Here is a 20,225-nt window from a genome sequence, read left to right as displayed (position 1 = left end):
CAAGTATGATTCTGGACTCTGGGGTGAGGTGAGCCAATAAATTTTTATTCTTTAAGCAACTGTTGTTGTGTGTATGTGTGTTACCTCCAGTCAGTGCATCATTACCAATATGAGTCCAATGAAGTTAGGATTGAAACACTTTCTTTTCCTAGGTATTGCTATCATAGGCACTTTCCATCACACCAAGGTGTCTTAACTGTTTAGGTAATAAATTTCAAATTAAATGTGGATAACTGTATTTAAGTCTTAGAATGAAAACTGCTAGTATGTTTTCATGGTGGCTCCAGTGGCTCCTTATTACTCTTATCATGTCAAAAACATTAACCATTCAGTCCTATGAATAAAAAACCTCAACAAGCTTGTCAGTGTTCCCTAAGATGTTGCTGAAAAAGATTATGGCAGTAAATAGATTTTGGCTGCTCATTGGGGGGCAGTCTTCTTTTTTAAGGTTATGAAAATGGAGGTGAGTTTGAACCATCTGAAATTGGGGGTGCCTTTTATTTAAAGTTACAAAATGAGGGGCTCCTGGCTGGCTTAGTTGGTAAAACATGATTCTTGACTTCAGGGACAGGAGTTGAGCCCCACATTGGATGTAGAGGTTACTTTAAAAAAATTAAAAGGTTGAGACCAAAATGCTAACGTGTCATCAATTGTCCAAGAATGTATTTAGATACCAATGTTAGTGGGCTTCCTCCTTACCAAAGATTACCTCAGTGCTAAATCTAACAGAAAAATTTTAGGCTTTCTTTTCCTTGACCTCTTGGCAGAATGTCAAGTCACTGATAAATTACTTCTTAAAGTTTCTCCTCTGCTCTTGTGGTCTTCTCTTCCTCTGGCGATTTTTGTATTTGATGTTTCCATGATTTGTCTTGTCTTTTCACTATTTTCCACAAGTCATTTCATTTGCTTTCAGCCGTGCCTCACCCCCAGATCTTAGAAACATGAGTCTGGTACATTTCTGCTGTTTAAAACTCTTACTCCGAATTGCTGTTAGGATAAAATTCAAAGTGCCTCTGCAGAATCTATCCTCATCTTATCTATTAAAGTCATCTTTTGCTACTTCTCATGTCCAATTGAACACTCTCAGGTCTCACTGAGTATCAGTTCTTGAAGGTACTAGGTTCATGCTCTCTACCTCTAGCCTTCTACACGTTACTGTACTACTGTTTATAAACTTGCGTTACCATTATGCTTTTCTGGCTAGTCCTCCTATCTTTCAAATTTCAGCTTTATATCAGGTCACTTCTTTCAAGAAGTCTACCTGGGTAACTCCCTAGTGTAAGTGTTCCTCCTGAGTTTCCCAGCATACTATTTTTCCCTTCATACTAGTACACATAGGTTCTTGTTAACTTAGCTTTAGCCTCCATGGTAGCTTCTGTGTGGACAGGACAGTGGCCTTGTCTTTCTTGTTCAGAATATCTGCAGAGTAAAATTTGACCTATTCAGTAAAGGTACTTAGTAAATATTTGAATGACTAGAAAACCTATGTTAGGCTCTGTCTTAAGTTATTTAATTTTCAGGAAAATAACTCAAGATGCGACATGGTTAACGTTCAAAGAAAATAAAAATGTTATGTTAAATTATATTTTTACTAGTAGATTACCAAAAGAAGGTATAAGTGAATTAAAAAGTGGCTCTGATAATCAGTATGGCAAGTGGAGTGCTGAAATTCTTTGTTTTAAATTTAGAAAATAGGAAGGTTCCAACAAATATTTCTTCCTTTTTGTTCTGTATCTTTTTATTTTTTTAATTGTGCTATGTTAATCACCATACAGTATATTAGTTTTTGATGTAGTATTCCATGACTCAGTGTTTGCGTGTAACACCCAGTGCTCCAGGCAATCCATGCCCTACTTAATACCCATCACCAGGCTCACCCATCCCCCAAGCCCCTCCCTTCTAAAACTCTCTCGGAGTACATAGTCTCTTATGGTTTGTCTCCCACTCTGATTTCTCCCCCTTCATTTTTCCCTTCTCCTAATGTCCTTCATGCTATTATGTTCCATAAATAAGTGAAACCATATGATAATTGACTTTCTCTGTTTGACTTATTTCACTTAGCATAATCTCCTCCAGTCCCATCCAAGTTGAGGCAAAAGTTGGGTATTCATCCTTTCTGATGGCTGAGTAATATTCCATTGTATATATGGACCACATCTTTATCCATTTGTCTGCCGAAAGGCATCTTAGCTCTTTCCACAAGGGAAGAAACAACAATATTGGAGAAGTTGTGGGGGAAGGGGAACCTTCTTACACTCTTAGTAGGAATGCAAATTGGTGCAGTCACTTTGGAAAACAATGTGGAGGTTCCTCAAAAAATTAAAAATAGAGCTACCCTATGACCCAGCAATTGCTCTACTGGGTATTTACCCCAAAGATACAGATGTAATGAAAAGAAGGGCCATATGCACTCCAATGTTCATAACAGTAATGTCCACAATAGCCAATGTATTTCTTTCTCTTACAGTCAAGAACATTAAAGGATACTAGAAAAATAATGTAACTGCTCCCACAAAATAACGGAAGAACAATTTCATTTTAAAGAGCTTTATTACACGATGTTAATATTCAGGACACTTCAGAGCACCTTATACTTCTAATCAGATTTTTGGTAACTGGTTTTAAAGTGTTACTTGAGTATTTTTCTCATACTGGCTTTCAGTCAAAAGTACTACTTAGTGATTGTTTAAGAGATGTTAATTTGATTAAACAGTTTATCCTTAATAACCTGAGACATCAATCCATGGATAGCTTCTATGGTAGTTTTGCAGCTGGAAAGAAAAAACACATCACATAATGTCATAAGAACATTAAAACTGTTTTGAATATGCAAGTTCCCTCCCCTCCATTTCCATCCTTGTACCCCCAATAATGATTTTCAGTTCTATTTATACTCCATGAACCACAATTTACAGTTTACTCTTGTGATTTTTAGCCTTCATCAAGTCTTTTAACCATTTCATTACAGTTGAACCTCGAACAACATGAGAGTTAAGGGTACCAAATCTTCCACTTGGTTGAAAATTCACATGTAACTTTTTTTTTTTTTAAAGATTTTATTTATTTATTTGACAGAGAGAAATCACAAGTAAGCAGAGAGGCAGGCAGAGAGAGGAGGAAGCAGGCTCCCCGCGGAGCAGAGAGCCCGCTGCGGGGCCTGATCCCAGGACCCTGGGATCATGACCTGAGCTGAAGGCAGAGGCCTCAACCCACTGAGCCACCCAGGCACCCCTCACATGTAACTTTTGACTCCCCCAAAACTTAACTACTAAGAGATTAGTATTAAGGGAAACTTAACAGTAACATAAACAGTTGATTAACACATATTTTGTACATTACATATATTATATACTCTATTCTTACAAAAAACTAAGCTACAGAGAAGTATTTAAAATCTACATTTATATTACTGTACTGTATTTAAATACTGTACTAAAAAAAAACCCCACATATAAGCATATCCATGCAGTTCAAACCCACATTGTTCAAGAGTCAACTACACTTACTAGAAGCTTCACAACAGAGCAGTATAAAATTTGATATAATTTACAATAGTTGATTTTGTTACTTATCAACAGTTTTGGGAAAAGCTCCATTTTGGAAGGTGACTGAAGTTATATATAATTCTTCATTACAGACTGATTCTGATATTACATTAAAATCTTACTCCTTATTGTTTATTACTTAGAATTATTAAAAAAGAGATTAATTTAAAGAATACTATGCTTTTCCCCCCAAAATAATCATAAACATCCTTCAAACAATTAAAGGTCGAAGTCAGTGGGTGAAGGACTTGGGTTTTAAAACTGATAAAAATTAAAAAGCAAAAAACAGTAAAACCCCACAATATTTAGAAGATATCCAATTTTTATAAAGTTACCCACAAAAGGAAAATACTCTACCTGTTTACTACTACTTTTGTCCTTCCTACTTTTCTTCTTATATAATTAGAGACATTACCATTGTGAAATTTTTGCTTGCTAACTGAGGTGTAAATGTAGATAAAATTATAAATCACAAATGATATAAAAATAGATAAGCAAAAGCATACACTCATAAAAAAATGAGACCTAATATTATAGAAAGATTAAATTTTTAACCAAGTCACTAGCTTTAAACCTTCTAAAAATTCATGGAAAAGAATAAGATAATTTAACCCAAGATGGCTTCTGCTCCTAACACACTTTACCTTCCCATCTCTCTTTTCTGTCCTCCTGACCAGTTCAATTTTTCTGAAGATGGATACCAAGGTATCAGTTTATATAGATGTCAACATAATTTTCCCTTATTCTCTGCAGCTAATTATCACATTAAAGTTCACACTTATATGAAAGTACATGCTATTTAGGTGGTCTTTCCAATCCTCTATGCATCTGAAGAGCCACCTGATTATTTCATAAGTTATCAGAGAAAACATTCCAAGTTTGTTCCTAATAAATTCTTGATAGTGTAATTTGGGATACTAAATTACTGTATTAAGATAATTTCAGAAGAATAACTTAAGAGAAATGCAGTCATTTCTTTTATATTTAGGGGTTTAAAGCTTCATAAAAATAAGTTTGATAAATTTAAGAAATCTCAATACAATCCCTCAAAAGACAATTAAGTTAGAACAGATTTGGATGTCCTTTTGCAGAATTTTTTTTTTTAATTAACATATAATGTATTAGTTGCCCCAGGGGTATAGGTCTGTGAATCATCAGGCTTACACACTTCACAGCACTCACCATAACACATACCTTCCCCAATGTCTATAACCCAACCACCCTCTTTTTTTTTTTTTTTTTTAAAGATCCCGTGATGGATTGGTTTTCTTCAGCACACTTTCTAGCTACATCTAGAAAAGATGACTGGCAGTTTTTTAATAATACATTACCTAGATCTTTAAACCTTAAATGTTTTAATCTAAATTTTCTAAGCTAAAATTTGCATTTGACAACTCTTAAAGATCTCAAGAAATCAACATTCAGGTACCATTCTAAGTTGTAAATAAGTTGAAACATAAGGAATTTGAATCCAATTATAAGGTGCAAATTCTGAAATAAAAAGAACTAGTTAGGGGTAGGAACAGATTTGCTCTTACCTGTCTCTTGTAGCTTTGGCAAGTTTGTCTTCTGACTTTCTGTCATGTGTTTCTAAACCCAACATGAAACTCCCTCGTCCCAGCTGGGCTTCAGACTGTTCTAATTTTTCAGACAAATCAAAGACCTGACCAGTGGTATAGTCTGCATTCTGTAGGGAAAATGGCATTGTGTCAGTGTGTGTGTGCATATATATATATATTTTAATGTAATTTTTTTTTCTTAGAACATTTCATTTACAAAGAATTCCACCATGAAATTTAAGTGGGATAGTCACTGAAGTAAGAAATAAGATTTACTTGTACAAACTGACTCCAAAGTTCAAGCAGTTCGAGTGTGGAGTTTTCCTTCCCTTTATAATTTCAAGATTAAATCTGGAATTCTTTTTGACTCATTAATCTAATTCTTGTTATTATGAGAGGCTGTGAAGTACATAGGCCAGAGTCTCAGCTTTGGTCCTGCTGCAGATTAGCTGGGAGGCCTTGGGAAAACTCCCTAGTTTTCTGTGCCTTTAAGTTGTCTTCTGAAAATTGGGGAGAGGATAGTGATAATTTCTAACATTAAGGCTATCATGAAGACTAAATTAAGTAATGTATATGGGGTAATGTATATAAAGCTCTTAGGACTGTCCTTGGCAACTGATAAAGGCTTAACTATTAGCTAATTTTATTATTTGTTCTTGTTGAAATTTCAGCATTTAATACTGAACGATTTTTAAAAAGTAACATTTATCTTAGGTTTTCTGATTATAAAGTAATAGTTACTACAGACAATTTGGAAAATGTAGAGCAAAGTAAAGAGGAAAGGAAACACCTATAATCCCTCCACTTAGCTGTAATCCTGGTTATATTTTAGAGTATTGCTATATGCTTACACACACACCTATAAATACCATTTGTCCCTTAATATTTCATACTTTTTAAAAAGAAAAACTTTAACAGTTATATATGTATACTTAAGCATTAAGCACTTGAGCATTTTTATGGGTTTTCTTTTTTAAAATGTTGTGGTCTAAAATGGAAAACAACTTTTCACTAAGATGCATTATGAAGTATATGTTCCATTTTCTTTCCCTTATCTTCAAAAAAGAGTGAAGGTTAAATAAACAACTTGGCAACAACTAGTACATTACTCTATTTACTCAATCTGTAAGACAATGTACAAGTTCAACTTGAACATCTCTCTGGAGAAAGAGATGCACTGAACATACATTTATGAATTTTTTCTTTTTAAAAAATTTTTAAGATTATTTGAGATAGAGAGAGTGTGTACATGAGGGAGGGAGGAGCAGAGAGAGAGGAGAAGTGGACTCCCTGCTGAGCAGGGAGCCCAACGAGGGGCTTGATCCCAGGATCGTGACCCGAGCTGAAAGCAGATGCTTAGCCGACTGAGCCACTCAGGAGCCCTATAAATTTTTTCCTAAAATGCTGTAGTGAACCATATATACAACCACAAAAAAGAAGAAAATACAATTTAACCTAATTTAACCTCTTCTTGATTATTAATGTCCTCAACATATGCAGTGCTGGAATACAGGGATAGCCATTGGCTGGCTGAGTAGGTAGAGCTGTTTGCCTTTAGGCAAAGAAAGGTTCAGACTGCTCTGGTCTTAGTGTTTTTTCCCTCTGCCAATATATGTCACTTCTGGTTCTCATCAGTATACTTGCCTCTAAGGAAACAATACACACAAAGCATTTAGCAGTATATGGCACAAAAGCAGCACTTAATAAACGTTTGCTATAATGATCACTTTCCTTCCTCCTAATTTGCTACTTCTGACTGTTAAGGTTACAAAGTAAGAATAAGAAGTCTGTCAGAACTCTTTTTAAAATCATAGAAAGGGTTGCCTGGGTGGCTCAGTCAGTTAAGTGTCTAACTTTTGGCTTCAGCTTGGGTCATGATCTCAGAGTCATGGGACTGAGCCCTCTGTTGGGCTTTGTGCTCAGCAGGGAGTCTGCTTGGGACTCTCTCTCTCCCGCTCCCCCTGCTCAGGCTCTCTCTCTAAATAAATAAAATCTTTAAAGTAAATAATAGAATCACAGAAATTATGCTCAAGTGAGGCCTTTTCCTATGAACAAAGAAATGAACCAAACAAAAAATAGTAACTTGCAGAGGCTTTATTATATGCCAGGCACTTTGTTAACTGATTTACATAAAGAATTTCATTTAACTGTCATGGTACTTAATGATGTAGGTAGGTACTGTTATCACCGAACCCAAGAATAGGCTTAGTCTCATTAAATAACTTTCTGAAGGTCACACACATCTAGTAAAGTGCCAGAGTTCTTTTTGAAATGAGTTTACCTTGTACCAAATTTTGTGATTCTAACCATTATGCTATTCTGTACTATGTGAGGTAGCCTACTTTAAAAAAAAAAAAAAGGAAAAGCAACTGTTTGTGACTAAGCTCCAGTAGAAGCTTGTATAATAAATATCCTTCTAAGTTATGTTGTTTTAATGATATATTTGAAAAAAATCAGTGATTTATTTTATCTTATTTTTTGTTGCCCAGCATCTGCTATTTTAAGTTAATGATATTCTGATTTCCTTCTGGGGACGATGCTTCCTAATTCTTAGTCCATGTGCTTCTGAGTTTTTTCTAGCCCAGCCCAAGCAGTGAAGTACTTGCCTTGACACAGCCACTCATGGTGCTCATTCCCTTGGCCCAGAGCTTTAAGATGGGCATGTGACCTAAACAAACCTCAGACACAATGAGGTTTTGCCTGGAGTTTTGCGTGACTATGTGTATTCTGATCTTCTGTTTTGAATGTGAAAATGAGAGGCCGGGAGGCCTGAAGTTAATGCGGCCATCTTGTCCCCCCCCCCCCTTTTTTAAAGATTTATTTATTTAAGAGACAGCATGAGCAGGAAAGGGAGAGGGAGAGGGAAACAGAATCCCAAGCAGACTCTGCACTGAGCTGAGAGCCCAAACTGGGATCAATCTTATGACCCTGACATCAGGACCTGAGCCAAAACCAAGAGTTGGACACTTAACCCCAGGTGCCACGCAGGAGCCCCTGCAATCTTGTTTTCACAGGAAGTCCAAAACTGAAGCTGACTGATACGAAATCAAAGCTGAGACAGAATGACAAAGATCTCACAATACTGTTTCAGTGCAAACTTGCCTGTAGTAAGCCCTACTCCTGGACTTCACAGCTTAAAAGATTCTCTTTTTTGATTAGGCCGGCTTGGATGCGTCTCCTGTCACTTGTAACTGGGGTCCTACCTGAGGCACTTGACACAACAAAAAACAATATTTGTATTTTTCTCTCTGTCGCTTTAAGGAAGGGGCAGATTTCCCTTTCATCTGGCCACCTATATTTGTCACTTGGACTTAATCTCAATGCCACATGACACAGATCTTGGCTTTACCTAGTATCCCAATCCAGCTCTGGTCATGTGCAGAATCTATCCCAGCCCTGGTGTCTTGGCTAAGTCAGGTATAACCTTTCCAGGAAAAAGTTTCGGATATTAAACAACTTATGTAGCTTAGATAAAATTCAAATGCATTCCTTGGAAATATAGTACTTACAGTAAGCAAACTAGAGGAACTCAGCGTATTCACCCAGTATTTATTCCACAAAAGCTCAAGCAATTTGCGATCCAATGAGGATTTGAAATATGAGACTTCTAAGGCATAATATCTAGGAAACAAAAGGACAAGTTTAGTAAGCTAAAAAAAAAAATTCAACCATTTCACATAAAAGTTATGGCCAAATTTAAGTGTATTACATTTTATATCCAAATAGTTATGTTTTAGTTTTTAGTCCAATAGAATAATAGGTATGGCTTCCTTACGCTTCAGAGGCATGGTTTTAAATCTTCTATTAACTAAACTTTCTTGTGTTAAATTTCTTCCCACTATAGAGTCCAGCATTCCCCAAAACTTAACAATTAGTCAGAACTTCTGAATGACGTATGTTTATCCATGTTATTGAGTTCATAAATTCTGGCCAAAAAGCACATAAACTTAATGAACTGCTTTTCTAGGGTCAATGGTAATTTTTGGTAGGCTTTTAAAAATACTGAAAATGACATGTGGCTTTCCCATTTCTTCCTTCTAATCCCCTAATTAGGATCTATTGTTTTTTTTTTTTTTTAAGATTTTATTTATTTATTTGATACAGAGAGAGAGATCACAAGTAGGCAGAGAGGCAGGCAAAGAGAGAGGGGGAAGCAGGCTCCCTGCTGAGCAGAGAGCCCAACTCTGGGCTCAATCCCAGGACCCTGAGATCATGACCTGAGCCGAAGGCAAGAGGCTTAACCCACTGAGCCACCCAGGTGCCCAGGATATATTGCTTTTTGGAAAGCAAACCTCAAAGTAGAATCCTTAGAGTGCCTAAAAAAAATACTACTTTCAAAGGTGCCTGATTTATAATCAGTAAGCTCATGAAAATATTTGGTTAAATGTATGAAAACCATGTATTTTTAAAGTAATAAATATTTAAATAAATACTCATTAGGTTCTGTACATCAATAGATACAAAGAAACAAGAGACTTTTTTTTTTTAACCTTAAGGAGCTTAATACTATTTAGAGGGGAAATGTGGTATGAATCCACAAAAAATTAAATATAATGATATATAGTGAATAACAGTGATGCTCTAGGGCATATACAGAATTAGCCACCACCAATTAAATGTTAGAGATACTGAGTACTCTCAGTGTAGACAGAATTGCCTGAGAAGTCCTAGGGAGAAGGCGGGACTGAGAGTAACCCTTACATGAGTCTATGTGCGCGTATGCTGACAGCAAGGAGGGCATTAAGCAAGCAGCACTGACTTATAAACAGGAAAGTCATAAAAGGAACAGTAAATAAATCACTTTGGCTGGACAGTTAAGCAACAGCAGAATAACTATATGAGGGGAACCTAGAAAGCTTTGTTGGGATCTATTTGGTAGAAGATATTACACAAAAGGTAATAAAATTTAAACTTCATGGGTGGAGGGATGGGTTAGATAGGTGATGGGGATTAAGGAGTGCACTTGTCATGAGCACCTGATGTTGTATGGAAATGCTGATCACTGGATTATACACCTGAAACTAATATTACACTGTATGTTAACTAGAACTTAATAAAAACTTAAAAAAATAAATTTAAACTTTATCTTCTAGATAGTGGGGACTCACGGAAGATATTTGAGCAGAGCAATGATAGGGCCAAAGAGGTGTTTACAATAGGATGTGTTTCAGAGAAACAGTAGTAGGCAGGGAGACCATAAAGGATACTATCATAGTGCAGCAGATATGAAGAAAGGCTCAGATGCAGGTTAGTGGTGCAAAAGATAAAAGACAGGTGGACACCATAAGAAATTCTTGTTGAATTAATTGAGGAGTGAGTGAAGAAATTAAAAAAGAGTAAGAATTTGAGGACATCAGAATTAAGTGAGGGTCTTTTCAAGATTAAGATACCTATGCGGATCTGAAGATGGACAGGACATGGCTAATGAAATGTGCAGGTGAACAGCATATTTCTTGAGCATCTATTACGTTCTGGATGCTTTACATACATTTTCATTTAGTCTTTCTTATAACCATACACATAAAGCATTTATTATTCCCAGTCTGTAGACAAAGAAATGTTCAGACAGAAAAGATTTTACTCAAAGCTAGTTAGTAAGTGGCAGAGAAAGGATATGAGAAGTTGTATCTACTATCAAAACTCTGTTTTATTTTTACATGCAGACTGTAGACATTTAAGAGAGTATTTAAGAAGTAAGATCCCAGGAGTAAGGGAGTTAGGTATGGGGAGGGGATGAGGGGCTCAAGTAGAAAAGGTCAGCTTTAGAAAGCAGGGGGCTATATCTCTGGTACTTGAGGAAAAAAAAAGAAATGAGAGATGAATATAGCAATAGACATTTGGATTTATAAAGGATGGAAAATAAGAGAACTCAAACGAAGTTCTATAGAGTTTGTTTTAAAATTAATGGATCGGGGCGCCTGGGTGGCTCAGTGGGTTAAAGCCTCTGCCTTTGGCTCAGGTCATGATCCCAGAGTCCTGAGACTGAGCCCCACATCACAGGCTCAGCAGGGAGCCTGTTTCCCTTCCTCTCTCTCTGCCTGCCTCTCTGTCTACTTGTGATCTCTGTCTGTCAAATAAATAAATAAAATAAAAAAAATAAAATTAATGGAAGTTAATGTAATTACTGTTTTAATACCAGAGGCTGATGCAATGAAATTTTTTGTCTAATATGTAGTGATTAGCTGCAAATCTCAGTAGTAGAGTTGAAAACAAGAAGAACATTCAAAATTAGTTGGGGAGCTAAAACCTCATCTTCTGTATGGGAAGTCAATAATAGATACTGTCTAGAACAGAAAGAAGTAGCGCTATCAGCACATTGTTTGAAGATATGGGGTAAATACATATAGGAATAACTATAATAGTTTATGTGACTGCCTCTGGGGGATGGGAAAGGGAATGGTACAAATTGTTATTTTTCATAATAAGTTTCATAGAACCATTTTACTCTTTAAACCATGCTCCTGCATAACACTGATAACATACAAGCTAACTTAAAAAAACAAAACAAAACAAAACAAAACAACCCGTGTCCTATTTTCACTAAGGTTCTTCAAAGTTAAAAATATTTAATATCTACATTATATTCTTTATTTTAAACAGACTTTGGGTGTGCAATATGATGTGGGATTTAAGGCAGGAAAGAAAGACCAAGATAAACTGGACGTCATACCTTATTACCAAATAAGTTCGGAAATGGATCTATAAGCAGGCTGTCCCAAACCCCGCTCTTTCAGCCTGGCACTATGTTTCATTAAAGATTTTAAACAAAAATAAATCAAGCCCCTTATTTTCCCTAGGAAAGAATTTATTCTCTCTTATTCAGGAATTGATCTTAAGAGATTATCTTTGGATATCTAAGTAATTTCAGATTCAAAATTCTAGGCTCTAACAATGTAGATTGCTAGAAGTGGCTCTTCTTCTCTGATGGGCTTCTATTTTAGTAAAATAGGAAATGTAGGTTTGTTTGGATACAGAAAGCATAGACTGCCTCAGTCTTTTTTCTTTCAAAAACTGCTGTTGGTAGTGTAATAAGTAGCGTAGGTATTAAAGGTATAAGCTTTTTCTATCACTATAACTCAATATAAATGAAAAAAATTTACTTTTACGCTGAGAAAGTATCACAGCAAAGGTGTTTCCATGCTTAGGAGCAATTATCTCAAACTAGAATGGTTTAAATTTTTGTCTTCTTTAAATAATTTTTTTCCAATAGGGCAAATTATGTGATTTAATCCCAAGTCTCTAACTGAAAAATAAAAAATAATCTTTTTTTTCCCCCTGATGTATGTAAGGGATGACATTACATACATCTTATAACTCAAATTTAGAAATTCTAGAATTTTCTAAGAATTTCTGAACGGAAGAATAAGATGTATTCCTAGAAGTTTGGATAGGCGGTATGGAGAAAAGGGGACCCTAATCATTTAGGTAACATTTTTGGGGGGATGCCCACCCTTTTATGTGCCATGTCTGATTTAAATGTTAGTCTACAGCAGTGAACTAAGTTTATTGTAATGAAGCTCAAATTCTAAAGGGGTCTATAACAAGGAATCAAAAACATACCAGAATGGTAAGTGCTAAGAAGAAAAATAAAAGCAGGGAAACTGAAACACAGTGACTGACTGGAAGGTGTTATTTTAGACAGGGTGACCAGTAAACATTCTCTGTTAAGGTGACCCTTAAACAGATACTCCATGATTGAAGTAGTCAGTGAGCCACGTGGAAACAGGAACAATTTTCTCAGAAGAGGGAACAGCAAATGCAAAGGCCCTGAGGCAGAAAGTTGCCTGGCACTTCTGACAACCATGAGGAGGCCCTTGTGACTGGACTGGAGAGAGCAAAGATTTAGTGATAGGAGATGAGCTCAGAGGTAGTATGGGTCAGATCACATAGGGCTGTTAGTCCATCAAAAGGACTATGGATCTTATTTTTGGTGATACAGGAAATCATTCTGGAGGAGGAGGAATATGGCCTCACTTACATTTTAACAGAATCAATTTGGCTGACAAAAGATCTTTAAAGGGGTGAACAGGAGAACTGGAAGACTAGTTAGAAGGCCAGTGCTTTGGTTCAGCCTCCAGAATATGGTGGGAAGGTCAGTGTGATGCGGCAAGATATATTCAGAAGGAGAAACTGTTTTCACTGGCTTAATACTTTTAAAACTTGAGATGTAATTCATATACCTTAACATTCACTATTTTCTTTTTTTTTATTAATTATTTTTATTAACATATACTGTATTATTTACCCCAGGGGTACAGGTCTGTGAATCATCAGGCTTACACACTTCCCAGCACTCACCATACAATATTCACTATTTTAAAGAAGTATATAATTCATTGGTTTTAGAATGGTTTCTTTAAATTTTGGAGTGAAAATGCTTAGGATGAAGTTTTACTAAACGGAACTTGAGGGGCATCTGGGTGACGCAGTTGGTTAAAGAGGCTGCTTTCAGCTCAGGTCATGATCTTGGGGTCCTGGGATAGAACCCTGTGTTGGGCTTCCTGCTCGGTGGTGGTAGTGGTGGGGGTAGGGGGAGTCTGCTTCTTTCTCTGCCCTTCCCCCTTGCTCATGTGCTCTCATAAACAAACAAATGAAACTTGGTTACTATGAGAGCTTGCAGACATGCTGGTGTCAGGTTCATCTTGAATACAACTTTTTTCAGTTGTTAATTTCAACAATGGGCTAAGTATCTTATACATTGACAATATTTATAGTTGTGTGAAAGGCAAATAATAGGTTAAAATGATTATTAATAAAAAATTCAAACATTATCCTAAATTCTGTATTCTTACTACAATTTTAAAAGGGATTATGAGGGCGCCTGGGTGGCTCAGTGGATTAAGCCGCTGCCTTCGGCTCGGGTCATGATCTCAGGGTCCTGGGATCGAGTCCCGCATTGGGCTCTCTGTTCAGCAGGGAGCTTGCTTCCCTCTCTCTCTCTCTCTGGCTGCCTCTCTGTCTACTTGTGATTTCTCTCTGTCAAAATAAATAAATCTTAAAAAAAAAAAAAAAAAAAAAAAGGGATTATGAGATGCATTTCATCTGAACCTTTATTTTCCTCCGTGAAATTAAGGGCTTGGACTAAGGATTCTTATGATGATTGTGGTATCCCATACACGTTAAAATTACTTACTGTTTGCAATGTACACCAAAGTCTTCTATTTTATTAAGTGGGATAGTCTGGTACTCAGAAGGTCCTTCATCAGGGGGTTTGTAGCCCTCAACAAAAATGGAGAAAATAGAAGATTAAAAAAGAAACCACAGACAAACATTCATGCAGAAAAAAACATCCGTTCTACGCAGCTTTCCATTTATAGAAACATTAATTCTGGGGAGTCACATATTGAACTTAGACATTCCAGTACAAAAAGGTGCTTATTCTGGCTCTCAACCCCAATGATGGCTAATGGTTGGATTTGGTTTATAGATTCATTTTTTTCTTGTCAGGGGATGTACACGTATGCTAATATCTATTTCAGTTTGTAGGGACAGAAACAGATATATTTAGCTTGTGGTCTAGTACCTGTCAGAATGTCACGATGGGCACACAAGTACTTATTAACAAATGAAAACTGCTTTCTTAGCAACATATAACACAAATGTGTTATCTTTTGCTAAAGACAATTTGTTTTGGTTGACTGCTATTTTGTAAATATTTTCAAACTGTTTAGGACAAAACAGGGTATTAACCATAACATGACTTTAAAAATAAGTCATTTAAAAAATTATAAGGACTTCGAATTTTAAAAATTACCTTTGGGTATGTCCTAAAGGCTCCAAGATTCACTTTCCCTGCAGATATTGTTCTTGTTGGGTCAATCTATAAGAAAGATGTATTTGATATCTGCTAGTTATGAAACTGTTATATACTTCCATTTGTTTAAATGTTAAACTTAGAACTACCTACATATATAGAACACTATGCATGCATGCACACATACAAACACTGAGTAAAATAACCAAATAACAGGAAAAAATAATTGGAAAAAAATGACCAAACCAAATAACAACAAAGTTGAATAAAGTGGTTAAGTATAAAATTATCATAATTAATTTAGAAAGTAGATCTCGTTATTATACTATTTAAGAATGAGATCTGAAGACTTTCTCATCTCTTTTTCAAAAGTTTTCTTTTACTAGAGGAACAGTTTTCTACCTTTCTCATAGTAACCTGGATTGTATCTAAAACACTGTGAGCATAGCAAGAGCTGCTCTAGCAATTTCTGACTTACTCAATTCAGTCAACATTACTGAATGTCTACGGTTTGCAGGGAACTAAGACATAGGTGCTGTGATCACCCTCATCTTACAGAGTTAGGGAAGAGTTACAGAGAGGTTAAGTAGCTTGTTTGAAGTCCCAGCTTCTAGGAGGTGGAATTCAGATTCAATCCTAGGCATAATGACACCAGACTGTTCTACAGTTTTTATTTCTCTGTATATTTGCTTTAATAAATCTTCATGAAGAACTTAATTAAGACTGATTGTAAAAATACTTACTACTACTGCTACAAATGGTTCCTGGAACTGCTGATTGAGCATCTGAGTACTAACATCAATCCCAGAAAGCCAGCAGCCATAGCCAGGATGGCTGTGATACCAGCCAATTGCATTTTCAAGGCGGCCAACCTAACAAAGAAGGCAGAGAAGATTGAGAATTCTGTTTAATCTTAAAGACACTTGTCATTTGTCTGCTTACATAGCATTATGATAAAATGAAAACATTCAGAACAGTGGATAGCATATGCTGCTTTTAGGTTAAAAAAGCATTATTTCCAATAGGTAATACCCAAAGCACAATACCTGAAGCTCCAGGAATAAAATTAACAAGACACAAGTAGAGTAAGGCTATTCAGTCTGTTTCCTACCTTGTTACCCCCAACTACCCAGTTTCTCAACCCAGATGTAAACCACTATAACCACTGCTTATATAATACCTATCTTACGGACATATTCTTTGCATATGCATAGATTAAGAGAGATACACACAACAGCATACCACATACAGTGCTCTACACTCTGCTTTTTCAACTCAACACAACATCATGGGGTTTGTTCCAAGTAGATAAAGATATAACTACTTTTTAATTTTTATTTCTCTTAAAGGCAGGCTTACAGTTCATTGTATGGCTATACCATAATCTATTTAATCAGTTTTTTTTTTTTTAAGATTTTATTTATTGATTTGACAGAGATCACAAGTAGGCAGAGAGGCAGGCAGAGAGAGAGGAGGAAGCAGGCTCCCCGCTGAGCAGAGAGCCCGATGTGGGGCTCGATCCCAGGACCCTGAGATCATGACCTGAGCCAAAGGCAGAGGCTTAACCCACTGAGCCACCCAGGCGCCTGTTTAATCAGTTTTATACTCAGGAACATTTAGGTCATTTCCAATTTTTTGGTTTTAAACATACATCTGAGGGGCGCCTGGGTGGCTCAGTGGTTGAGCCGCTGCCTTTGGCTCAGGTCATGATCTCAGGGTCCTGGGATCGAGTCCCGCATTGGGCTCTCCGCTCAGCAGGGAGCCTACTTCCTCCTCTCTCTCTCTCTCTGCCTGCCTCTCTGCCTACTTGTGATTTCTCTCTGTCAAATAAATAAATAAAATCTTTAAAAAAAAAAATAAACATACATCTGATACTGAGTGTGAGAAATAATTTTTTTTTTTTACTGAGATATGGACGTATAACATTGTATTAGTTTGGATATACACTATGATTCAATATGTGTATATATTGCAAAATGATCACAAGAAATGTAGTTAACATCCATCACTGCACATTAGGTACAACTTTTTTCTTATGATGAAAACTTTTAAGATCTACTCTCTTAAGTATGAGTTTTTTGTTTTGTTTTTTCTTTAAAGATTTTATTTATTTATTTGACAGATAGAGATCACAAGTAGGCAGAGAGGCAGGCAGAGAGAGAGAGGAGGAAGCAGGCTCCCCGCTCAGCAGAGAGCCTGATATGGGGCTCGAACCCAGAACCCTGAGATCATGACCCGAGCCGAAGGCAGAGGCTTAACCCATTGGGCCACCCAGGTGCCCCTTGAGTACGAGTTTAAAAAAAAAAAAAAAAAAAAAATCCATGCTAACCTTTTACACATTTTACATAGAAATTGTTGGAAATAAAATATGAACTTTATGTAATGAGGATTGTTTTAAGTTTAGAAACTCAAGAGTCACCACGAGACTCTTAATTTAGAGTTATTGATCTTTAAGGAACAATATTTTTACCTGTTTGGCGTTTTCTATATATGCAGCCATGTACTCATATGCAGCAGCCTGAGCATTTACTCGCGTTTCAGTGCCCTCCACAGGCAAAGCAAAACTGTCCATAATGATCATAGTTTCACCGTCCACCTTTCCCAGCATCAAGCCCATCACTTCTAAGTTGCCTCCCGATCTGGCATGCATCACCATTTTCAGTAGAGCCAATGCTGAGATTTTGCAGTACTTAAAGTAATGGTGGCTACAAAACAAAAGCACCGTATAATTAACTTATATAAAACATAATTTCAAAGACAGTTTTTGTAAAGATTACAAGTAAGTATTGAAGCAACTTATAGTTATGGCAAGGGGAAAGAGTGTAGAATGTGGAAAAGAAAAAGGAAGTAGCTTTCCTGCAGGGGATTGGAAATGATAAACATGTCAGGGTCCTGCAAAATATTTCCTTTCAGGGGAAGGGAAAAGTGTGAAATAATTTTTAAAATATGCTATTCAAGTAGAAAGGAATTACATGACCAGTTCAATAGACTTTTTTTCAATTAATTTTGGAATCACCAAATCTCTCATTCTGACTCTAGTTGGATGGTGGCACCTCAAGATTCTCAGGCCTAACTTTCTCGCCTAATGGTTCCAAATGTGGTCTCTGACATCCACCTGCTTACATTGGAGTCTACCCTGACACTGGCTGTAGTCTTAGAGATAACCACTTCATGTTTGTGCCTTAATTTCCTCATCTGCAAATAGGAATATTTCAAAGATTTGTTGTTAGGAGGAAATAAAGTAAGTGAAATAATGTATATAAAATGCTTAGCTTACTGCCTGACACACACTAAAACTTTATAAGTGATAGCTGTGATTAGTTTTAGCTGTGATTAGATTTAGTACTCTTGAAAAAGTGTGTTACTTTCTGTGCCATCAGCCTCAGAATTGAAAATGTAGCTCCAATATCTTTACTTCTGCTTCCATCACTGTTTCAGTTAGTCATATGTAGATGTGACTAAACTATCTTGAATAAAATTACAACTTCCGTGTCACTGATGCAGCCCAGGAGAGCTAGGATGAATACATTTAAGCCACAATCAGAGAGTAAAGCAAGCAGATAGGCTATAGCAACCTTAAATGTATAATGTTATAAAAGTAAGCAGACAGCACTTTTTAATAATGTGGTCAGTCAATGTCTCTGAGAAGCCCCTACCACACCCCCCCAACTTTTTTTCCCAAGAAGCCTTTTTAATATGTCTACCCACAGATTTCAGTTACAAGTGAGAAATATGGAAACCTGGTATTGGGAGTCAAGACATGAATTAAAATCTTGGCTCCTTCATTTACTGGGAAAAAGAAAAAAAAGATAGTTATTGTGCTCCCCTTACATACATTGTAGGCCCTTTAAAATATATTATCTCATCTAATCTTTATGATATTACCAATAGATAGGTCTTAATTCCTTTTTATAGATAAAAAATGAAGATACACAAATTTCCTAGGGCCAGTCAACTAACTAGTGACAGTCATGAGGTTTGACTTCAGTCTGTTATTCACTTAAAAGTCCATTGCCTCAGTCTGATGATGAAATAAGTTACTTACATTTACTTGTTTCTTATTTGCAAGAAAAGGAATGAAAATACAGTACGATTGTCATGCAGATTAAATAACACATGGAAATTCCTAGCTCAGTGCTCAGCCTATATTAAATACTTGATAAACATGCTGTCCTTGCTACCTCCCATTTCTACTTTCTACTCTCTCCCTCACACAATCTGCTGTGGGTAAATAGTCCTTGACTTGTCATTACTCCCAGAGAAAAGGGGCTTTTGCTAAGGAGCAAAGAGCTTTAAACTCTACGGATAAAATTCCTAGCTCTTGAGATCTGGTGGAGTAACGTTTTGGGAGACTAGGTGGAGCCTCGTTGTTTCTGAAACAGTTATCAGCAGTCAACAATGAATTATAGAGCTCTGAAAGATGGCTCACAGTCCCATTTTAGACACCCCTGGGCTGATCTGGGTTTTAAAGACAGGTGCAGTCTCCAGTCTGAGATAAACTGAAGGTCCCAGCAAGGTGTAAATCGACACAAGACTTAAAGCAGGGTGTGTGCCATATATATGACAATACAGATAATAAGAAATGAGATGATACTCGCTTGTCCTTTTCCTCTTACATCCTCTGAAATCAAATGGGTTAAAGAGACAGGGGAGTTGAAGCAAGCCCCGGAGAGGGGTTTTGGCTCTACCTGAGGAGACAAAAGGACCAAAATTTCTCAGGGGCATATTCTTCTCCCTGCCCATGAAAACACAAACTCTCCACCCTCTGCAACTCCCACTCCTCCTGGGTGTCCTAAACTCCCGCCGCCCCTTCCCTCCCCTGCGTCTCGCCAGGGACCTCCTCACTCCTTAGTCCAGGGCTTCGCCGCCAGTATTTCTTGCTGTTGTTTCTTGTCGTATTTGTAGATTTCATCGATACTCTGGGCTTCCTGCATGTTGTTGGCCAATTCCCAGGTTTTCTGAGCCATACCACTCCCGGACGCCGCCATTGCCGAGGAATCGGAGAAGTTGTCGCCTCCACAACCGAGACGCAACTTTACCTCACTGGGTTCCCGGGTGTGGGCTTCGGACCCTTCCCACCACAGGTACAAACTCGTACTAGTCTCTCGAGGCAGCCATGACACCTAGAACCGGAGGTGAAGTCGGTACAGACCATTCGGGGATGGAGGGAACGCTTTCGGGATGCCACGATATAAACAGCGGTTACATAATAGAGACAGAGAAGTCTTCCTGTGGCTGAAATGAGAACGCATTGTCGTAGAAAATCACATGTGTGAATTAGGACAAACACAATAATTGGGTATGAGAATGGTATAGCCTTCCCCGCCGGAAGAAGGGCATGTTACCGTTATGCCAGAAACTGGAACG

General features: G+C 37.0%; 1 protein-coding gene across 3 annotated transcripts; it reads right to left on the bottom strand.

The window, feature by feature from the left end:
* Positions 1-2,531: 2,531 nt before the first annotated feature.
* COPS5 (COP9 signalosome subunit 5) lies at positions 2,532-20,194 on the bottom strand. Of its 3 annotated transcripts, none has more exons than XM_082719150.1 (8): positions 19,704-20,194; positions 17,329-17,563; positions 15,602-15,730; positions 14,859-14,924; positions 14,238-14,323; positions 8,614-8,725; positions 5,084-5,232; positions 2,532-2,771 (listed from the first exon to the last, which is right to left on the bottom strand). In XM_082719150.1, the coding sequence occupies exons 1-8, from the start codon at positions 19,844-19,846 to the stop codon at positions 2,687-2,689; spliced, it is 1,005 nt and encodes a 334-aa protein (XP_082575276.1). In that variant the 5' UTR covers positions 19,847-20,194; the 3' UTR covers positions 2,532-2,686. The 3 variants fall into 3 exon arrangements, with proteins under 3 accessions (XP_082575276.1, XP_082575277.1, XP_082575278.1); XM_082719151.1 differs by having other exon boundaries at positions 19,898-20,161; XM_082719152.1 differs by having other exon boundaries at positions 19,696-20,008.
* Positions 20,195-20,225: the final 31 nt, after the last annotated feature.

This window comes from Mustela nivalis (genome assembly GCF_964662115.1).
Source record: "Mustela nivalis genome assembly, chromosome: 2".
Lineage (NCBI taxonomy): Eukaryota > Metazoa > Chordata > Mammalia > Carnivora > Mustelidae > Mustela > Mustela nivalis.
The sequence above is the reverse complement of the archived record's forward strand: the minus strand, read 5'-3'. Positions and strand labels throughout refer to the sequence as shown.